Source organism: Rhinopithecus bieti, unplaced genomic scaffold (assembly GCF_001698545.2).
Source record: "Rhinopithecus bieti isolate Rb0 unplaced genomic scaffold, ASM169854v2 scaffold_16097, whole genome shotgun sequence".
In the NCBI taxonomy this organism is placed as follows: domain Eukaryota; kingdom Metazoa; phylum Chordata; class Mammalia; order Primates; family Cercopithecidae; genus Rhinopithecus; species Rhinopithecus bieti.
The window spans coordinates 2,329,508-2,350,548 of NW_016808851.1; the positions used below are offsets into that span (position 1 = coordinate 2,329,508).

Sequence of the window (21,041 nt, forward strand, 5' to 3'; positions counted from 1 at the left end):
TATTTTGTGAACAAAAAAAAAAAATGTCATATACCTTATTAGTGGAAAAGGAAAATAGAAACTTCTTGAGTTACCTGAGCATAAAATATTCACGTTGAGACAGGGCCTTAGAGAGCATCCAATTCATCTGCTAATTTTGTAGGTGAGTAGCTAAGGACAGTTCATGTTTACTCTTCTAATTGCTAAGCAGCACTCTGAGCATTTCTATTGGGTTCTGTCATTTAATCCCCACAGCAGTCCTCTGCGGTGTGTACTTATTAACTTCATTTTACAGATGATGTGAAAGAAAGCTCAGGGAAGTGAAATAACTAGCTCTAGCCCACACAGCCAGTGGCAGAAGATTTCAACCCTGTGATTTTAACTACCAGAACCTGGAGACTCTAGACAGTGCGAATGACTTGCTCCAGATCCCACAATTAAAGGAAGAGGCCTAGCAGGAACTCGGGGTTCCAAAATCCCTGCCCACCGCACTCTCTGCTGTGAAATGTTTTGCCAGTTGGTGATATGAATAACGGTAATTCAGGTCGTATTCATGTCACAGGTATCTCACATGTAGAAGCAAAGAAGAGAATCACGAACTTGCATCCTAAAATACTTGGAAACAAGTGGTTTCCTCGTGTCTAAAATAAATGCCTCTGGTTGTAAGGCCTCACAGTATCCGGCAGATCATCAAATCTGTGTGGACGTGGGGACATTTTGTTTTGAGGCAGTTATATAACCATGAGCAAGTAAATTAGTCCCTCTGGCCTTCAGTTTTCTCATTTACAATGATGAGGGGTGCATTCATATCCTAAAATTGTTTTGGTTCTCATGGTTTATGATTCAATGGTTTGCCTTAAAGTGTCTTAAGAAGGACAGGATAGCTACCCACAAACTCTGGATCAAATTTTCTTCAAAATGTCCTTTCCTTGACTTTAAAATACGCCCTGGCAACCAACACTCAACACCTGCAGCTAGATGAGTTATAACAGAGTGACAGAAGAGAGCTCCACAATTCCTAGTTATTAAATACCTGACTAATTTTCATTAGGAGGCATTTAAGGACTCTATTGATGGGAATATTTACATATATAATTGATAATACAATCTGACAGAGCTGAATAGCTCCTCTTTGTCAATGTTAAATTCTTTGTGCAATTAGGTCAAAGATCAAGATCAAAACAAGGGCTGCCCATTGACCAGTTCACTCCTGAGAAAAATGGCAAACCATTGACTCATAAACCATGAGAGCCAAAACAATTTTAGGATATTAATGCACCCCTCATCATTGCAAATGAGAAAACTGAAGGCCAGAGAGACTAATTTACTTGCCCATTTTTGATAAAAATGTCACCATTTACAGAATATGGGCTCCTATGTTGGAGTCTGTTGAAGGACATGGCACATTTAACAGCACCAGAGCATTTTTAATTAAACTTAAATTTGTGCATGACTTCTAATGTTGAAGAATGCCAAGCTAGGAAGAAGTCATGGGCTGAGATAGGGACAGAGAGAACACACAATACTCAGTGACTATCCATGCAGCTGGCTGCCCTTGAAAATATCCAAACTATCCACTGGGAAAATGCCTGTCCCCTTGGGGTAATTACCAGAGTTTCAACACGCCCAAAGCTGCCTCTTCTTCAGGGGGAACTTGTTCTAGTGATTTTAGTATCAAGAAGTTAATGGTCCCAGGGAAAGGGTTATTTTTAATATTTATCTACTGTCCTAAAAGTCACTTAAGTTTTTAGAGTCTTGGGAAATTTGATAAGGGAAAGAACAAAGGCGACTTGTTGACTACTCACTGGTCATTCTCCTCTGGCCTCATTACATACATGGATGCCAGTTTAGATCGTGTTTATATAGGAAAACTTAAATGTGTGAGCCTCCTTAAGGAACATCATCAATACAGATATATCAGATAGTTCTGTCCAGAAAAGAAGTGCTTATTCTCTACAAGTAAATTTTTATTTATTTTTCTCACTTCCCTCACTCCTTCAAATTTCCAGGTAAATAGTTGCCCAGGAGTTGTTTCATCTCTGTCCCAAAATACCTAGACAACTGCAGGATAAGGAGAATGGCAGGGAGGGAGTAGTGACTCAAACCATACTCTTCAAAAGAAAGGGTATAGGACACACACTTGTGAGAAGTCTGAATGCCATGCACATGGGGTATGACTCACTTTGAAAATTGTTCATAATCAAGGAAATGAAAATGAGTTAATTTTGTGCATATATCATTTAAAGCCAAATGAGAAAAAACTTCTAATTTATTTTGTTACTTGTCAGCTAACACTGGCAGTATGTAACAGGAATTTATTGTGCAGACATATCTAGATTGTCCATGATCTTGATCCAGTCCTTACGTGTCTTGTCTTTGAAACCCAGTGTTTCCTGGATATGTGGTTCGGGAGACAAGTTTCCAGAATCAAGTTAGAACCCAGGTCGTCTTTTTTTCCAAACCAAACATTCTGGCTAATCCTAAACTACCTGAGGCAGCCTGTGGTGGCCTCAGCTCTAAAACCATTGTTTAAAGGCTCCTACCCATCAGCAGCCCTTCAGCTGAGTGGTATGGTTAACAGGGTAGGGTCTGGAGTCAGGGGAGACCTGGGTTCAAATCCTACATCTTTACACCTCTCATCCCCGGTGTCCTTGTCTATAAATTGGGAATACAGCCATGTTATAGGATTCTCATGAGGGTTAAAAGAGGTAACATATATAAAATGCTTAGCATGTATACAATTAAGCACTAAATAATTGAAACACAGTAAGTACTAAATAAATGTCAGCAACTTATCACTATTATCTGTATAATTATACCAATGGTGTGCTGACTCATACCCTTAGGGGTTGGCTGGATTCAGCCTTTTCTCTTAGGAAAACATACCTGATTTATTAATAGTGCTTTCAAGGATGTGATAAATTTCTCAAACTGCCTGTCCTGTTCCCTGGAAACACCAGGAAGGCCTACCTCAAATAGCAACAGAGAAAACTATTGGAACCTTACCCTACAGCTGTCCTTGGGGCACCGGAAACCAACCTGCCTTAGAGGGGAGAGGCTCTGTGCAGAGGCCCTTTGAATGCTTTGAATAAATAGATCCCCAGATAATTCTGACAGAAAAGACTTGAAAACAAATTCTACAAGAAACTGAATAGTGTTTATAGTGAGGCTCTAGTGTACATGCAAAAAAACCCCACTGCCCTTGCTTAAATATATCTGATTAACTTGAATACATTTTTCAATGAGGCCTTTTTTCCCTCTTTCAGTGTTTTGGTCAGTCATTTGCCACTTCTCATTCCATCTTAGTTCTCTGTAAAGAAGGTGCCGGAGACCTAAGGTGCCCAAGGCAATTTTGCATTTTACAATTCTAAGCTTTAGAATGAAGTCATCAATTTGCTCCATCCAGACTACAGAACAATTATTCCTTTGCCTTGCTGGAAATTGGAGTGAAATCTTTCTAGTTGTCAATTTCAACTCAGCTGCAGTAGCGTTTTTAAGAATTAATGGCGATAAGGTTAGAAAATTTTAAATCAAATGTAGGGAAAAAGTACCAGCTAGCGCATCATAAGCACTTGCTTTGAAAGCATGCTTCTAAAGTGTGTTTAACCTTAAATAAAAATCACGAATATGGTTATTATGAATGCACGCACAGATTTTTATGTTTCTAATTTTAAGAAGCTCTAGGGAGCTCCCTATAATGATTTAGGGAATCTCTAGATTCTGATATACTGCAAGTCTTTTAATGGTAGGAATCACATTGAATTAATTTTGTAGGCCCAGGGCCTAAATTTAGTCGGTGTTCAGTAACTATTGGCATCAATTCATATGTAGGTTTAAAATACTGTATGAAGGCATAGAATCACCACCATCAAATCAAATTAAAATATGTAACAGGCTAGTATAATGTTAACATCTGACTTTAAACAACAACAAAGAAACCAAATGAGTAACTCCTCCCTTCAAACTAGTAGTTTCTTCCAACTCAGTCTCTTTCTCCTCTCAGGAAGAATGCACATCTAAAAATTTCCCATTGCAGACCGCTGGAAACAACATTCTAAACTAGTTATGCTTCTGCAATAACCTTTCCAATTTGCTGGACCAGTGCAAGATTCAACACAAGATATCTCAAGTCTCAATGTAAAGGAACACCATGACAGCCTTGACTGTGGGTGAAGTTCATTCTTCCCCAGCAGACTCTGCATTTCATTGGCAGGGTTGGGTGTGCCCCAAACAGAGCTGCCGAGGGTAACGAAGCCCAAGAATGTTCAACCACAACCTGTCTGCGAAGGTGTTTGATGACGTTTGCCGTTCAGGTGAAGATTATTTATGTTCCAGTTCCACCTGAGTAGCAAAGTGAACACTATGCTGAATGCTCAGAAAGATGTCAATCAACCGTGCTGGACAGAGCAGAGCTGAAAGGTGCCTTGCGAGTGTCATAGTGAGAATGTGGCTGTCCCAGCTGCAAAGCCCTGTTAGAAGGCATAAGGAAGCACTTGCTGCCCTAAGAAATGATGCTGTTGACATTTTCGAAAGGTCTATGTGGCTGTCTGAAACAATGGGGAGAGCAGATAGACGCAATATTTGGGAACCTCAGAGTGACTGCTGTTTGCATCATTAACATAAGCACTTTCCCCTTTCTCATCACCATCAGTTGTATCAACCAAAGAACTGATCTCCGGTATCCTCAAAGGAATGCTTGGGGATATTCTTCCCCTCTGTTCACGGCACATCAGCAATTTGTGGGGAAAAGATGGACTGTGTAATACAATGATCTGTCTGAATTGTTCCTACTTATAGGGGGCTGAGTAAACCTTAGAGCATCTGTGGATGCTCGTCATTATCTTCAAAAGTCCCCATGAGTTTTTCTCCATATTTTATTATTGCTATTTTGTTTAGGATAGAAAAAAAAAAACTCATAAAATTGTCTTCAAGCCAAACCAAAGGAAATGAAAAGAAAAGAAAACAAAACAAAACAAAAAAACACACAGTAAAGGGAGGTTTAAAACCAGAGAACATATGAAAATATGTTCTGCCTGACTTCAGCCGAGTGGGAAGGACCAAACGAAAGAGCCAGTCCCTTATGCACAGCTGGAAAACTAAAATTATTACACAAGGGTTGTTTACAGTTCTACATTTCCTTATCCCCACCCTCCTTCCAGGAATTCAGATTCCTGCTCAGTGGTGATAAGTTTCCAGAGGGGCAAGCTACTTTAACCGTGAATTGCTAGAGACTGGAATGAAAACAGGCTCCGAGGACAGTGTTTTCATTTTTTAGAAAGCTGTCTGGGGAAACTTGAACTGATCAGTGGAGGAGCAGAGGAGCACAGACACCACACCGACAACAAAGAAGGCAAAGCACTGCTAACTGCGGGAGTGAGGGGCTGCTGGAGGCCAGGCGGGAAGCGCAGAGTGGCAGCTGTGAGTCGGCTCTTGGGAGGTGACTGGGTAGGGGCACTGGCTGCTGCGGGTTCCAGAGTGAGCTTGCCAAGTGCCAGAAAGTGAGTGGCTGGGTGTGCTGGCTGAAGGGAAGTTTGAGGATAAGCAGAAGAGAGAAGGTACTTAGAAATTTTCAATGAACACCAAATTAGGACTTGCCATTTTGAGACTCCAAAACCCACAATCTGGATAAAACATGAAAATAAAATAAAAAGTTGGGGATGTTAGTATATTTTATTCAGATATGCGGGTTTTGTGAATGGTAAAAGAATTCACTGATCGATTACCTGTCTTATTGTAAACTCTAGAAATAAAGAGGATGATAAAAGTCTGCCATGAATCAAATGGCAGTGGTGCCGCCAGTTGTAATCAAATCCTTATTGACAATTTGATGAAAAGTACCAGATGGGCTATGTTGAGACAAACAGAATTTTAACGGAGTCCAAATATTTTATGCTCCGAAATTTACTTGAACATTTCATTTAGAAACATCTCTTCCAATTTATGAGGAAAGGGTGTGGACTGAAATGAGTAATTTCCCAACTACCCTGAGGCAGACCAGATACAGGCCTACCTAAGTCATGGACAATTTTCATCATCCTCTTGGGGTTCTAGAACAGTGTGGAAACCAGGAGAAGGAGGTACCTGCTATGTGGACTGCTGACAGAGGGTCCAGGCTGTGAGAGACTACATTTGCCTCGTGGCTGTTTGCAATGAACAGGGGGTAAAGAAAGAAGAATGTTCAGTCCAGGCAAATAAAGACAAGCTACTAATGAAAATTAAACTAAAAGTGCAGCAAAGGAAAAATAAATCAAATGAAATGATCAGTACCCATGAATTAAGGAAACTGGCTTTTCTTTTGTTGAAGAAGTGAAATAAATTTACATCTATGTGATTAGCCACTGATAAAACATAAATTGGGATTCTGGAGTCTACACTAGGGTGGGCATATTTCTCTTGACTTTTCATGGTAGTAACACATGTGTATATTTACATACAATAAAGGAAAAATGCACTATGCCATACCATGTATTTCAAAGACACTTTACGTATTTTTTTTTCATCTTTTAGAATACTAAAACAGTGTTAAAATTCTTGGCCCATAAGAAATAACAATGGCAATATGAGATTGGTCTTTGTAGTGATGAAGCCCACCTTAAATATTCAAGTTAAAGAAAGGTTAAAATTTGACTTGAAAAGCCAGTATTCCTTTACATTCTTAAACTAGGATCTATAGGAAACTAGTGAATGTAGTTAAAAAAAAAAAAAAATCCTAAAAAAGATAATACATTTATCAGCATAGAACATAAATGTTTATAACAAAAAAAGTCAAATGAAATCAAAACTTCTAAAACTAAGGAAAATGGAATGAATATAATCATAAAGCTGGACAAAAAATATATAACAAAACAAAAACAATCTTCTAATTACACAGAGAAATCAAGGCATAGAGGGTAGCAGGGGCTGAATTTGTCCTTTCATCCTCTTTGTGTTCAGTGAGGCAGCCCCCGCCAAGGCCTGTGGGTGAGTTGTTGCCATCTTAGGGGCGGGACAATTGCCGCAAACCTTCAGGACCACCACCCAGAAGCGGCTTAGCTTGAGAGTCAACAGAACCTCCACTTTCCTTAACGAGTCAATGGCTCACAGGCGTTCACGGTTCTGTGCACCTCCAGCCCAGGTGCCACTGCAAGTGGGGGCCTACCTTTTAAGATAGTTGTGGCAGCCGTGGCTTGAAGAAAGGAGCCACCAAAGGGACAAATGGGCACCATTCTCAAAATTTTCTTATTTGAGGAAGAAAAATAAATGCTCTCCCTGCATACCAGCCACACGTTGAGTCCTGATTTTTTTGAAAACCAGAATCGCTCTTTTCCATTCCTGAGCGCATGCTGGGAGGGGATGTGGCAGGACGGAGGAAGCGTGCTACCCTGTGTGACAGCCCTCCTCTGGAGGGGACGCCTGCCTGTGAACCCTGTGGTGGGTGCAAATGCCGTCACTTCCCAGTGTTCCCTCCCACGGGCCAACTGAAAATGACCAGTGGAAAGTTACCGTTTTCTGTCTGTTTGGGGTGCTCCTTCCTGATGTGGGACTCACAGACCCTGAGGTGTCCAGTTCATCAGCAGAAGACCAGGAAGACAAATCCTATGTGGGAGAAAGATTCTGTTAACAACTCCACCTCCCAGACCCACGGGGGCCCCGTGTTGTACCGTGTTGTACCACACTATCTCCCACTCCATCTCCATCCACCCCCGTGTCTCCACCATAAAACCAAACCATTCCTTGGGAAACATGGAACCAGACAGGAACAAGAGGAATAGGGCCAAATTCTTCTAGTGTGTTGGGATTTCCTAGTTGTCTGTTTGGCTGTTCTGGAAAATACAGCTATGATTTTGTTATTGCTAAGTTTCACTTATAGCTTCATTATTTCTTGGAGACATGGATGTGAATGAATTGATACTGGTTTGGGAGGGGAGGAAGCCTGCCGTAGAGCCTGCTGGTCACTCAGCCTGAACAAAAATCAATATATTCCAGTTAGAAACAAAAGATAGTCATCCAGGAGTCTGCCTTTTCGCATTAGAGAGACTTTATTATTTTGGACACTGCTGCTATTCAGAGTAGATTGTTCTTTTGCAACTTACAGCAGGGCAAAGTGTGTGTTCATGGCAGGGTTTCCCAACAGAATGGTTGAAATCTTACCAGGCATCATCACACTTGTAAATGCATTTCTCAAAACCAATAATACCACAATGGAGGCGATTGTAGAAAAAACATGAAAAATTAAATAAGCAGAGGACCATTTTATAATGGTTTTTTTTTTCCTGTATACATAATGGAGAATTCATGCCTGAGAGGGGTTAAATACAAAACTCAGATACAACAATTGGTTTGCTCTACCATGGCTGTGTAACTAAAGTATGTAAATTCTTAAACAGCGTGAAATAAAATGCCACAGCAGTTGTGGTAATAGCATTAGTAACGATGACAAGAGAGCTTTTGGATTTAATAGAATCAAAAGCAGTGTCCTGTTGTAAAAGTTTATGTGGCTGCTTTTTTAGTTTGAGATAGGACTTGTAAGAGCAGTGGCTGAAAGAAGACACTCCATTCTGACAAGTACTATATTTAAAGTCTTTCTAAAATGCCTGAAGATGATGCTTCTTTGGTCTCCAGTAAGAAATGCTACACAATGATATCTGTTTAGAGCTTACCTGCTGACTACTTGACACGTCTAATAACTTCTCCAGTTCCTTGATATGACGACTGACCTCCTTCAAGAGAAGTTTGAGCCGATTTCCAATAACATGGACTTTTTCTTTGGCTTCTAAACAGTCTGTTCCTTCAGCATTCACCAGTAGTTGGCAAGACATGTCTTGCAAAGAGGCTACTCTGAGTTGGGATTCCAACAGCTCATGCTTTATTTGCTATGCATACAAAAATAAATAATTTTTCTAAGCATTTTTGATAAACAGCAAAAGCTCCAAAAGTGCAGAATGAGATCAACTTAACTTGGTGGGAAATTATACCTGAGTATCAAACGTGGAGCTCACACACTAAAGGATGCAGCAGCTCATGGCCTGAGTTCTACTCCTGCCTCTGCCAAAAATATTCTATAAGACCCCTGACCCTCTCTGATCTCAGTTTGATTTGACGTCTGGTCGACAGTATTATTGGAAGGTTCGAATTGGTTAATGTATACATGACAGTACTTAAAATGTAGATTAGTATGCAAGTGAGACATAAGATAGTCTTTTAAACAGAAAAGTACATCATCAAATACAGCAAAACAGAAGTATGTCTAGGTATCCTCTGATATCTAGTCAAGATTTTTTTTAAAAAGGGGTGATTCATCATTCACAGCTTAATGCCAGAGGTCAAAGTGAAGTAACAACGCAGTTCCACGGCTATTTCCTCTAGGTTTCTAAGACTATGATGGTACTGAATTAAAAGGTACCAATTCTGTAGTTTAGGTGAGTGTTAAATGTTAAGACATAACATTTTAAAAATACAGAGAACTACAAAGTACATAGTATTTTCTTCTAATGGAACTCAAATATGCTTCCTTATCTTCTATAAAGTCACTTAAATACACTGTACATTATATTGTCCAAAGATCCTCGTACAAGGGGCTACCAGCTAATTTCCTTTTGAATTTAGTGCTAGAAAACGTTTCTCCTTCCTTGAGAACTGTTATGTTTTGTTTTTGTCAGATAATGAAAGTAAGTTTACTCCTTGTTTCCCATTTTGTCTTAGCTTTCAGAAAACTTGATGCTAAGATTCATGTTTAATCTGCTATATTTAATTCCTCTTTAAAAGAGCTGGCTGGATGCGGTGACTCATGCCTGTAATCCCAGCACTTTGGGAGGCTGAGGCGGGTGGATCACCTGAGGCCAGGAGTTCGAGGCCAGCCTGGTCAACACGGTGAAACCCTGTCTCTACTAAAAATACAAACATTAGCAAGGCGTGGTAGTGCACACCTGTAGTCCCACCTCAGGAGTGGGATGAGGATGAGGCAGGAGAATCGGCAGGAGAATTGCTCCAATCCCGGAGGTGGAGATTGCAGTGAGCTGAGATTGCACCACTGCACTCTACCCTGGGCAACAGAGCGAGACTGTCTCAAAAAACAACAACAAAAACAAACAAACAAAGACTTAATTGTCTCGTTCTATTCTAATATTTTAATGAACTTTTATTATAAGTCACCAAATATACTTTTGGGCCACAGATGTAACATAAAGTTTAAATTAAGCTGCCTTAATAAACACCACAAGCTAGTTAAGATTGATTGAGAACACTAAGATTTTTACAATTGAGCAGGTATCATCTGGCAGATTCTAAAGCTTCTAAATCAGATTCTAAATCAGATTCTAAAGCTGGCAGATATCATCTTCTATGCGCATGCTTGCTTTACCAAGATTGGAAACCACAGGGAGTTAAAAAAAGTGTAAAATAGAGAGTATAACGCAAATAGTTAAAAAAAAAATAACACTTACCACTTATATCCATTTTCTGCAAATGAAATGCAACCCTGCTAAAAATAACTGGAGGCTGCCAGAGTTCACACATCTTACCATAAGCTGTTTGTGATGGTCCTGAAGTATCTCTGCATCAAGGTTAGAATCAATAGGGACAATTTCATTTTTCCTTCTGTCAATGTTCTCCAGCATAAGAAGCAAACCATGGCTCATTTCATGGAAACCCTACAGAAAACAGTTTAAAGTAACTGTAGATAAAATATTTTTATTTCTCTCACAACTTAAATGTCTTTCAACTGCCACCATTAGCAAACACACATTGGTTTCAAGAACGTACATGCAACTCCTTTCTGAGGAAGGCACTGGTGCTTTTGCAATGACCTGATCATGAGTTCACGTTCTTACCAAAAGCATCTAATTTACTACTTGGAGAAAAATTTAGACAAAAGGAAAATTGGCATCAAAATACCTTATTTCTGAAAAAAGGGTAGTGCTATTTTATAGTTTAGAAGGAAGCAACTCTGCTGCCCTCTCTTCTCTGTGTATTCAAATCTTTCCATCTTTTAAGGCCTACCTAGGCTGAATCTCATATCCCCTTCATTCATTTATTCATCTATTTATTTATTCAACATGAAGTTACTAAAGATCTCCTACAGATAAGGCACTGTACTAGGAGTGGGTGCAGAGGTGAAACAGCAGTTTAGGTACCTGCTTTCAAGGAACTATTACTCTTGGGGCACATATAAACCTGCAGAGCAGGCTTCAAATCCTTCCAGGGCTTTCCATTTGTGCTCAGAATATGATCCAATCTCCTGGCTTGGACCTACAAAGCCATCTGGTTCCTGACCACCTCCTCAGTCTTTCTTATCACTCCCTGGCTCGGCTCACTGACTACACTCTGGTCACAATGACCTCTTTGCTGTTACTAAAGACACTAAGTCATTTCTTGCTTCTGGGACTTTCCATGTATTCTATCACCTTCATAGCAACATCCTTCCAATGTTAGCTCAAAGAGCCAAATAAATTCCCTGACTACCCTCTCAAAGTGGCTTTTCTCAATTACTTTTATCGTCCATGTCTGTAAGTATCTTGTTTAACTATTTACTTGCATTTTATTGATCTTGTCATCCCCAACAAAAGCAGAGGCCATGCTTTATTCAATGTTTTAGCACCACATCTGCCATACAGTGGATGCCCAGCAAATAATTACAGTATGAATGGATAAATAATATTTGTAATGCTCACTTTGATGTTCAAGAAAGGCTTGCCCAGTAAATATCTGTTGAATAAATAAAGGAAATAAATGAATGAGTCATAGAAGGAGCATTGGGACTGAGATAAACGTGAGGAATAGTCTCCTCTTATCTGGACAGATGATAGGATCTAGAGATTTTGAACATGGTCTTGAACATGTAGAAATGCTCCAGTAAAATGAAAACTTTGGGGACAAGGTTATCTCACTGAAATACTGACTTTGGGGAGCAACTGCATCCCTCTAGAAACCATGACACATCAAGTCACACACTCAGCTAAACCGCTAATGTCTGGCTCTGACTCATCTCCTGCCCAAAGCTCTACAGACCTGGCACTGCATCAGGGCATCCTGCAGTAGGCCCCGCCACTCCTCTAGCAGAGAACACACTCGGTCCCAGCGCCCATTCATCTGTGACAAGCGATCCTGCAGGTCCCGACTCTCCTTGCTGTCAGCCTGGGTGAACTCAGGGCTGCAGAGATTGATGGAGAGGATGATGGCTTTGCGGTGGTCCACAGCTTTCTGGAGCTCCTGAAAAGAACAAAAAAGACAATCAAACAAGGACAATAATGACAAAGATATTTTCCCTTGAAAATGTTTCACCTGAATGAAAAGATTCATTAATTTAAACTGGCCTTAGCAGGATGGCTAGGTAAAAGACAGAGGGTGCACACCAATGATAACTGTATGCAGCTGGAAGAAATGAATTAGATGAGTACTTAACAACACGGATGAATCTTAAGAAAACAGGGTATAGAGTGAAAAAGTGAGAAACAGAATGCAACGTGGAACACAACAGCCTCACTACATTCACACACACAAATCCACATTTTTAAAGAATATATCTGAACAAACAATGTCTGCTAAATATTTCAGAATAGCTACCATTTTGAAAATCAAATGGGAACTTAGAGTTCAGCCAGGGTAGGGTTTGCAGTGGGGAGGAATAAAGAGAAGTGGAGTCTTGTAGGAAGCAACAATAGCGCTGGGCGATGGCCTCATTAAGGAGTATGATTGAGTCCACACTCTGTACAGAGGTTCAACCACAACGAAACTCAAATGTGTGGGCCTAAAAATGAAGCAAAGAAAGCAGACGTCAGGGCCCTGGACTCCAGATGTACTGAATCTGCAGGTTCAGTGGCCCACAGGTTGAGAATACTGCCGGTGCCACAAGCCACACTGATGTGAAGGTAGAATGAATTGCGTATTTCATGAGCTAACCAGTTAGGTTTGATTTCACAAAAACCAGGTGACTGATTTTTGGCTTTGTGTATTTCCAAAATATCCAATGCTCAATTCTAAGAACTTGAGCACAGGAGTCTGTATTAGTAATTGAGTATCTGGATACTGTTTTAAATGCCCCAATCCAGTTAGGGTGAGAGATCCTGGAAGTCACATTGACCTATGCTGCATTTTGAAATCATTTCTCGCTAGTCCTGCTATGTTCCCAATCTGTCTTCATTTGTCACTTTTCAATAGGTTCTTAACATACTGTAGAATAGATTCAATCACACAGACAACATGTGTTTAAGAGACATCGTGAAAATACTCGATTATTCCACAGATTTATTCAGAGAAAATACAGACGGGAAGGATCAGGAGAAAGTACAAAGGAGGGTGTCTTTTTTCTTGTTATGCAGGATGACTTTCAAGGTCTTATTTCCCTATGCTAATCTCTCTAAGGTCTCAGACCCTGGCCAGCATTTGCTTCATCAACTTTTTAAGGAATCTGCTTATAATGCAACACTGCCTTACTAGAGTAATTTAGGGACTCTAGATAAAAATGCATTTCATAATGCAAATATTGTAAATCTCCCATGTGGTACTTTGTCCTGAAATTCATGGGGTAATGTAGAGGCCTTTCTATAAGAATGCACCTTTTGGATCACCTGGAGGGGAGATTCATTTCTCGTTTGAAGTTTTCTATCTTTGAAAATTTAAAACAGGCCAGGCGCGGTGGCTCACGCTTGTAATCCCAGCAATTTGGGAGGATGAGGCTGGTGGATCACTTGAGATCAGGAGTTCGAGACAAGCCTGGCCAACATGGCGAAACCCTGTCTCTACTAAAAATACAATAAATAGCCGGGCATGCTGGTGTATGCCTGTAGTCCCAGCTACTCAGGAGGCCGAGGCAGGAGAATCACTTGAACCCAGGAGACGGAGGTTACAGTGAGCCAAGTGCACGCTAGCCTGGGTGATAGAGTGAGACTCTGTCTCAAAAATAAATAAATAAATAAATAAATAAATAAATAAATAAAATAAAACAAAATCACACAATCACTAAAAGAAAGCCAAAAAACATCAACCCCAAATTAAAAGCATATACTAAAACCACAGAAACACAAAAGCAGCACACACTTCATTCCTTATCCCGACCTCCGAGAGCCTGGGTAGCTACATTTTGAGGAGCAGCACATCTTAAGGCTGTCCAAACAGGAAAAAAAAAGCACTGATGGGTTTTAAAAACAAACTGAGCTCTCAGTTCATGAGATGCTCACAACAGTCTCCATATATTAAAGCATTTTAGTATTTGGGTTAAGGAGGATTTTAAAATCTAGACTGGAGTTAAATAAGGGAAGTTAACTTGTGTACTATATCCTGTGGGCCAAACCAAAATCAAATGCAAATGCCAGGCGTTTCACCACAATTACTCTATAGTTTTATTTACTACAGCAAAAATTGCTTCTACCACTACTGCAATCAATTTCAGAAGTTTCCCTTACTTAAGGTCAAATAATTTCATTACGTTCCCCCATAAATTCACGCAGATACAATTTTGGAGAGAATTTCTCTCCAGCTCTAGATATAGACCTGTAGGACCCTGGTCATTCTGTATTTCCCTTACAAAGAGTTCTCATAGGTCCCAGAAGTACCTGGATGCTTCATGAAATTTTAATTGGGCATTTCTTAAAATATTGATTCATTAAATCGTGCATGATTATTTACATGGCGGATAGTTCTACAACATGGTCCCCTTTTCTGCCCTTGAAAACCATCTTTTGGGTGGGCACAGTGGCTCACGCCTGTAATCCCAATACTTTGAGAGGCCGAGGTGGGTGGATTACCTGGGGTTAGGAGTTCGAGACCAGCCTGGCCAACATGGCAAAACCTCGTCTCTACTAAAAATACAAAAATTAGCCGGGCTTGGTGGCGTGCACCTGTAATCCCAGCTACTAGTGGGGCTGAGGCAGGAGGATGGCTTGAATCTGGGAGGCAGAGGTTGCACTGAGCTGAGATCATGCCACTGCACTCCAGCCTGGGCAAGAGAGCGAGACTCCGTCAAAAGAAAGAAAGAAGGAAAAAAGGAAGGAAGGAAGGGAGGGAGGGAGGGAGGGAGGGAAGGAAGGAAAGAAGGGAGGGAGGGAGGGAGGGAGGGAAGGAAGGAAGGAAGGAAGGAAGGCAGGCAAGAAGGAGAGAAAGAAAGAAAACCATCTTTGTGGAACCCAGGAATTTGGGATGGCTAGAGGTGAAGAGAGCATTCTCACTCATTTTTGTTAGATCCTTTTTTTGCTGCTGTATAAGAGCAGCTCAAACTAAAGGTGCCATCTGCACAGTCGTTCATGCGGTGGCTCTCTGTTTGCCTGCCATGGAAAAGGCAAGGGGCAGCTACCTTGAGCTTTTTGATCTGGAGCTCGATTGTCTGGATGTCAGTGCTGAGTTCCAGACGCTGGAGCTGTTCCAGCTCCTCCTCCGTGTCCCCCAGCCAGGCCCAGATGCTGTTCAAGTCCGAGTTAAACTGCTGCCACTTCTGGAGGTTCTGCTTCATCCTCAACTCCTTGCTCAATGCCTGGGCCTGGAGAAGCTCCCATCGGTCAATCACACCTGGCAAGACATGCAGAGAACAGCAAGGTTATTTTCCTCCACACATGATGATTATGAAATGCTTTAAACATAGGTTGGCAGCTAACTTTAAATAGCAACAGAAATAAAAGTAATTCCACTGGGCATTTTCATTGTTGTCATCTGGAAATAACAGCTACATCGCTACAATGACTGTGTTTTTTCTATTTGTATTCCTAATAATAATGAAGCAAAAAAGTTAGCTACATGGGCGTTAACAGTGTAAAGAGCTTTACGAAGTAATAAGCAGTCATGCACACAAAGTAGCATTCAATTCTTGGATCCTGTCTACAACAGGGCTCTGAGCACACACATATAAAATGTCTGATTAGATATGTGAGAAACGGTACATTACAATAATTGGAACACGAGAGCTGGAGTGACAGTGCACGCCTGTAATCCCAGCTACTCGAGGGGAAGTGGGAGGATTACTTGAGCCCACGAGTTGGAGTCTAGCCTGGGCAACATAGCGAGACTTCATCTCAATATTAAAAATAGTAATAATAAATGAAACAAGGGCAAACACTACCACGATGGCATGCATCACCCCCCTCACTGTCAAAGGAGACTGCTACAACTTGGAAGGAAGTTCTCGGGATAGAACGGTGTAGAAGAAGGCCAAGCAACCTAAGTGGAACTTGGCTTTTAACAAAGTGCTTCAGGATCTTCTATTTCATTCACTCTTGAACTAGACACTACGCACTCACCAGCTGTTTGGGTTTCGGTACTATGCAGGTTAACAAAGCCAGGAAGGCTCTCCTCTTCCTCCTTCAGTTTGTGCTCCAGTCTCTTCACAGAGTCTATACTGCCACTGCATTCACCCAGCAGTTTCATCTGTTCAGACATAAACAACCAGTCCCTGTCACCCAAATCTTCATGAGTGCAAAAACTTTAGGGGAAAATATCTCTGTACTTTCTCAGCAAGAGAAGTGTCTGTGTTTGGCTCCTCTGTGCCACTCTGCTAAAAATAAGCCAAGATGGCCGAGTGTGGTGTCTCAGGCCTGTGATTCCAGCACTTTGGGAGGCTGAGGAAAATGGATTGTTTGAATTCAGGAGTTTGAGACCAGGCCGGGCAACATGGCGAAACCCTGTCTCTACAAAATATACAAAAAACTTGGCTGAGCATGGTGACGTGCATCTGTAGTCTCAGCTACCTGGGAGGCCGAGGTGGATCACCTGAGCCCGGGGGGTTGAGGCTACAGTGAATCATGATTGTGCTACTGCCCTAAGCCTATGCAACAGTGTGAGACCCAGTCTCAAAAAAAAAAAAAAAAAAAAAAAAAAAAAAAAAAAAAAAAAAAAAGAAGCAGAGGTAGGCTGGGCACGGTGGCTCCTGCCTCTAATCCCAGCACTTTGGGGGCCGAGGTGGGAGGATCAGTTGACCCTAGGAATTCAAGACCAGCCTGGGCACCATGGCGAGACCCTGTCTCTATAAAATATTTTTAAAAATTAGCCAGGCATGGTGGTGAGCACCTGTAGTCCCAGCTATTCAGGGTGTTAAGGTGAGAAGGTTGCTTGCACCCAGGAATTAAGCTGCATGCAGTGGGCTAAGATCATGACACCACACTCAAGCCTGGGTGACAGGCTTGTGAGCCTGTGAGACCCCGTCTCTTAAAAGAAAAAAAAATTAAATAAGCAAAGTTCAAAAACACGCCTTTTAAACAGGTGATGCATTCACATATACAAAAAGCAATGCCTTAAAGATGTACTTTGCATACATGATTTTGCATGAGAAGTCCTTGAAGTTTCTTTAAGATTCATGAATCAAAACAGATTAAACCAAACTGCGATTTAAAACTCAGAGCCCTCAGCTGGCAATGCAGCATGTAATTTTTGGCAAGTTGCTCCCTCTTTCTCTTTCTTAAAATGAAACATGGGAATGTTAATGTTACCACAAATCTCATGGGAACTTTCTTGCATTAAATAATTAAAATACTTAAAATTATAGAGCAATATTAAAGCCAGCTGTTTTAGCAAAAAATGTAAGCAATGTTTAATAGGCATCAAGGGACTAAATTCTAAAGTCAAAGAAAAGCTTCCAAATTCATTTTTAATATCAGATACAGTATTCAAAGATTAAAAAGAACAAATCATTTCAAGATACTCCTGCTGTGCTTACCATAAAGCCTTTAACAAATCACAATGCCATTAAGTTACTTTGATTACTTTTGATTGCGGTTAAGTGTAATCCCAGTGATGTCAGTATAATTATCATAAAACTATATCATAGGTATTTTTAAAAAGTGGCTTCACTATAATAGAAATTGGTATAATAGGCCAAACTGAACAGAAAACAAACTCATGATTGAGGGCTCTTCTGTAATTGTGAGGATAATAAAATCAACATACATAGCTAGAACAGTTTTCTTCCCTAATTTCAAAAAGTAGAACATATGAGTTGTGACCAGACTTGGGGAAATTCATTTTTCTTTCCTTGTACTAAGCAGTCTTTCGGATATGAAAGAAGACGTGAGGCAGAGAAGAGACTGGCTTTAAAATTCTCTTCCTTAAGTATGTGTAGGAAAACAGGTAGTTCTCTAGGGAAAATTAACTGGTCAGTAACTCGAGTAGGGCAAATAACGCTCTGTTAGACTTTATCATACACAGCCAATAGCTGCCTAGATAGAACACAGCCAATAGCTGCTTAGATATCCCATGCCTTGCTATCTTGTCTCCAAATCCCTCTTGTTAGAACCGTTTTCTTCAGAATGCGCACACTAAAAACAGAAGAGGAAAACATTCCCGAGGTCATTCGGTGAACCCAGGAAAAGAACTACGAAAAACAAAACAAAACAAAACAAAAAAAACCCAAAAAACTGCATGAACGGCATGTTAGTAATCTATTAGCTAAAATCTGCTGCTCCAAGGTTAACCTTGGTCCAAATTATTAGTTGAATTTGGAAAAATGCCTAATGACTTTTGGGAGCCAAAGTATTTTGCTGCTCTCAATGAAAATGATCTCCCTAAGTGCTCAGTGTAAAGGAACAGGTTTGTCATTACAACGGTTTTGTGGGCCTAAAAACAGACAAGTTCTACTCAAATGGTAACTTAATAACAGGGCTTGGCTTTGCACATCTAGGTTCATGAGTTCAAGGGCAGCATGGTATTCAGAGACCACATAAAGCCCTTATGCTGCAGACGAACTGTTCTTTGACCTAGAACTGTGGTTTTGTACAGGTCAGAATGAGGATGGCCAGGATACTTACGTAGCCTTTGTAGCTGGTGTCTAGCTCTGGCCCCGTGGGAGTTTTGCTGCGAATGATATTTTCGGTTTGCTGTATCTGAAAGCGGCTATCATCCAGGGCTTTGCCCAGTTGTCGGATCTGTGACTCTAGGGTACTGTGGTCCCCTGCGGTGGCAACCATAAGAATCTTTACCGGACAAACTATTTGACTTATTTAAAGCTTGATATTCAAGGAGAAGTTTCAGAAATGATTTCAGTTACAGTAGCATAGAAATGGCAGGTGTAGGTAATTACAAAGCAAATTTAGTACCATCGTGCCGGTGGGTTAGACATTAAAATGGCGAAACCAATGAAGGTGCTTGACTGAGAGCCCTAGCAGACTGGACGTCGCAAAACGGCTCTTCAGTCAGTTTTGAACAGCTTTGTGCACCTATCCCTCTTCAAGCTGAACCCCTGATCATCTGAATGTTGTCAGTGTGGAAGGCCTTTCTAAAAATCTGCAATGGTGTCTGCTGCATCTCAGTAAGGAGAAAGCTGTTCTTTTCTCATGCTCTTTCTGCTGTTGCTTAGTGAACAGGGGAAGGTCCTCCCTCTGATTTTTCTTTGTGCACCTCAGGGGAAGATAGTGTCACGAAAGGCTCAGGTAGATCCATCATTTACTGAAGGCATAAATTCATTAATCAAGAAAAGAGTGCCTCAGAATAGATATATACAGAGATATCAAACTAGCAATGACTTGCTTTTATCTAAGATCTGAAACAAAACCAGGAGGAAAGCTAAGATTTTAGCATTTCCACCTAGGCAGGTTCTTACTCATAGCCTAGAATTCTGGCTCATTCACCTCTCAAAGTTGTAACATTTCTTTGTAAAATTATAGTGTGTATGTGTGTGTGTGTGTATCAAAATCTTTGAACTACACAAGAACATTTGATAATCAGAGTGAAGCTAGCATGGGGTGAAAGCAGAACAAATATTAGTAAGCCTTATTAAATGTATTTGTTTCTAAAAAAGGCCTTCTAGATACACCTAGGAGAGGTCACTCCCTGGGAATCACCCTCTTAGTAATGTTACTTATGTTACTTTGCTTTCTGTCCCTTCAGTTTTCTTCAAGAACTGAAGTGTAAACTAGTAACTCCATGATTCAATATCATATCACTGTGTTCAAACTCTATCCCCCCCACACCCCCCATCACTGATTCTGAACTGCTGAACTACAGTTCGTCTAATATAACACTAAGCAAAACTAGTTCCGTTTTTCTTTCTTTAATTCTTCTTGTTTCAGGAACAGTTCTGTCCTTATCTATGGCTCAACATATCGTGGAATACATTTTTCATTTCAAATTATAAGAGTTCTTAAATTAAAATTACATATATTGTTTAGAGATGAAATCTGATCTCGTCCCCTGTCTCCTATGGAATTCCTGAGATGGGGAGGATAAAGTGGTGGATGTGCCCAAGGTCACTCATGCAGGCTGGCGGACTTGGGACCACAGCCTGCGCCCTGACTCTCCAGCCCCAGGTAGATCTGTGCACAGTGAAGCTGAAGTTACCACACCACGTAGAACACCAGGGCACAGAGGCTGATGACTGGGTTTTCCATCTCATATTTTCTGCTGTTAATGGGCTTGACAGGTCTATACTTAATGAGACCAATTACCATTTAACGAGTTGAGAAGTTATTTTGTTTCACTGGATTAGTGAAATCTTATTCTTGGTGTGGATTTAACCAGCTGTTTTTTCTAGTACAGCAGTAAGAGAGGAAGGCTGTGCCTTAACATGCTAGAGCCACAAAGCTGGGAGAGATACAGCAGATGTGCTAAGAGAGGAGGCTTATTATACAGGGGAGGGAGGGAGGCTGGCTCCGGCTTGTCGTGCCTACCAGAGGTATTTTTGATTGCATTTTCTGTGAGTTTTACATAGGCCTCAGGGCTTTCAGGGATCATTACATCTGCAAAAAAAGCACAGTCTAAGTTGACAGCTAAGTTCTGGAAACCTTGAATCCCTTGTGCAGGAAAATAACTTTCCTAGGGGGAAAAAAGGAAGTAGTTATTCTAGACACAAAGTTCCTGAGTGCACAGAGGAGCATGCAGGCTCACCAAAGGTTTCCTGAAATGAATCATAAGAACTCACAGTGGGCCAGGCACAGTGGCTCATGCCTGTAATCCCAGCACTTTGGGAGGCTGAGGCGGGTGGATCACCTGAGGTCAGGAGTTTGAGACCAGCCTGGCCAACATGGTGAAACCCTGTCTCTACTAAAAATACAAAAATTAGCCAGGCATGGTGGCAGGTGCCTGTAATCCCAGCTACTTGGGAGGCTGAGGCAGGAGAATCGCTTGAACCTGGGAGGCGGAGGTTGCAGTGAGCCAAGATCGTGCCACTGCAC

The 21,041-nt window shown here is 41.0% G+C and overlaps 1 protein-coding gene across 1 annotated transcript in view; it reads right to left on the bottom strand.

The window, feature by feature from the left end:
* The window catches only part of SYNE1 (spectrin repeat containing nuclear envelope protein 1), a 286,149-nt gene that overhangs the window by 3,326 nt on the left and 261,782 nt on the right, over window positions 1–21,041 (bottom strand). The window contains 9 exon segments of the mRNA XM_017887615.1: window positions 6,061–6,119; window positions 7,462–7,554; window positions 8,619–8,831; window positions 10,479–10,607; window positions 11,965–12,165; window positions 15,245–15,456; window positions 16,182–16,308; window positions 18,681–18,823; window positions 20,538–20,606. Of these exon segments, the coding sequence (XP_017743104.1) occupies window positions 6,061–6,119; window positions 7,462–7,554; window positions 8,619–8,831; window positions 10,479–10,607; window positions 11,965–12,165; window positions 15,245–15,456; window positions 16,182–16,308; window positions 18,681–18,823; window positions 20,538–20,606 (1,246 nt within the window).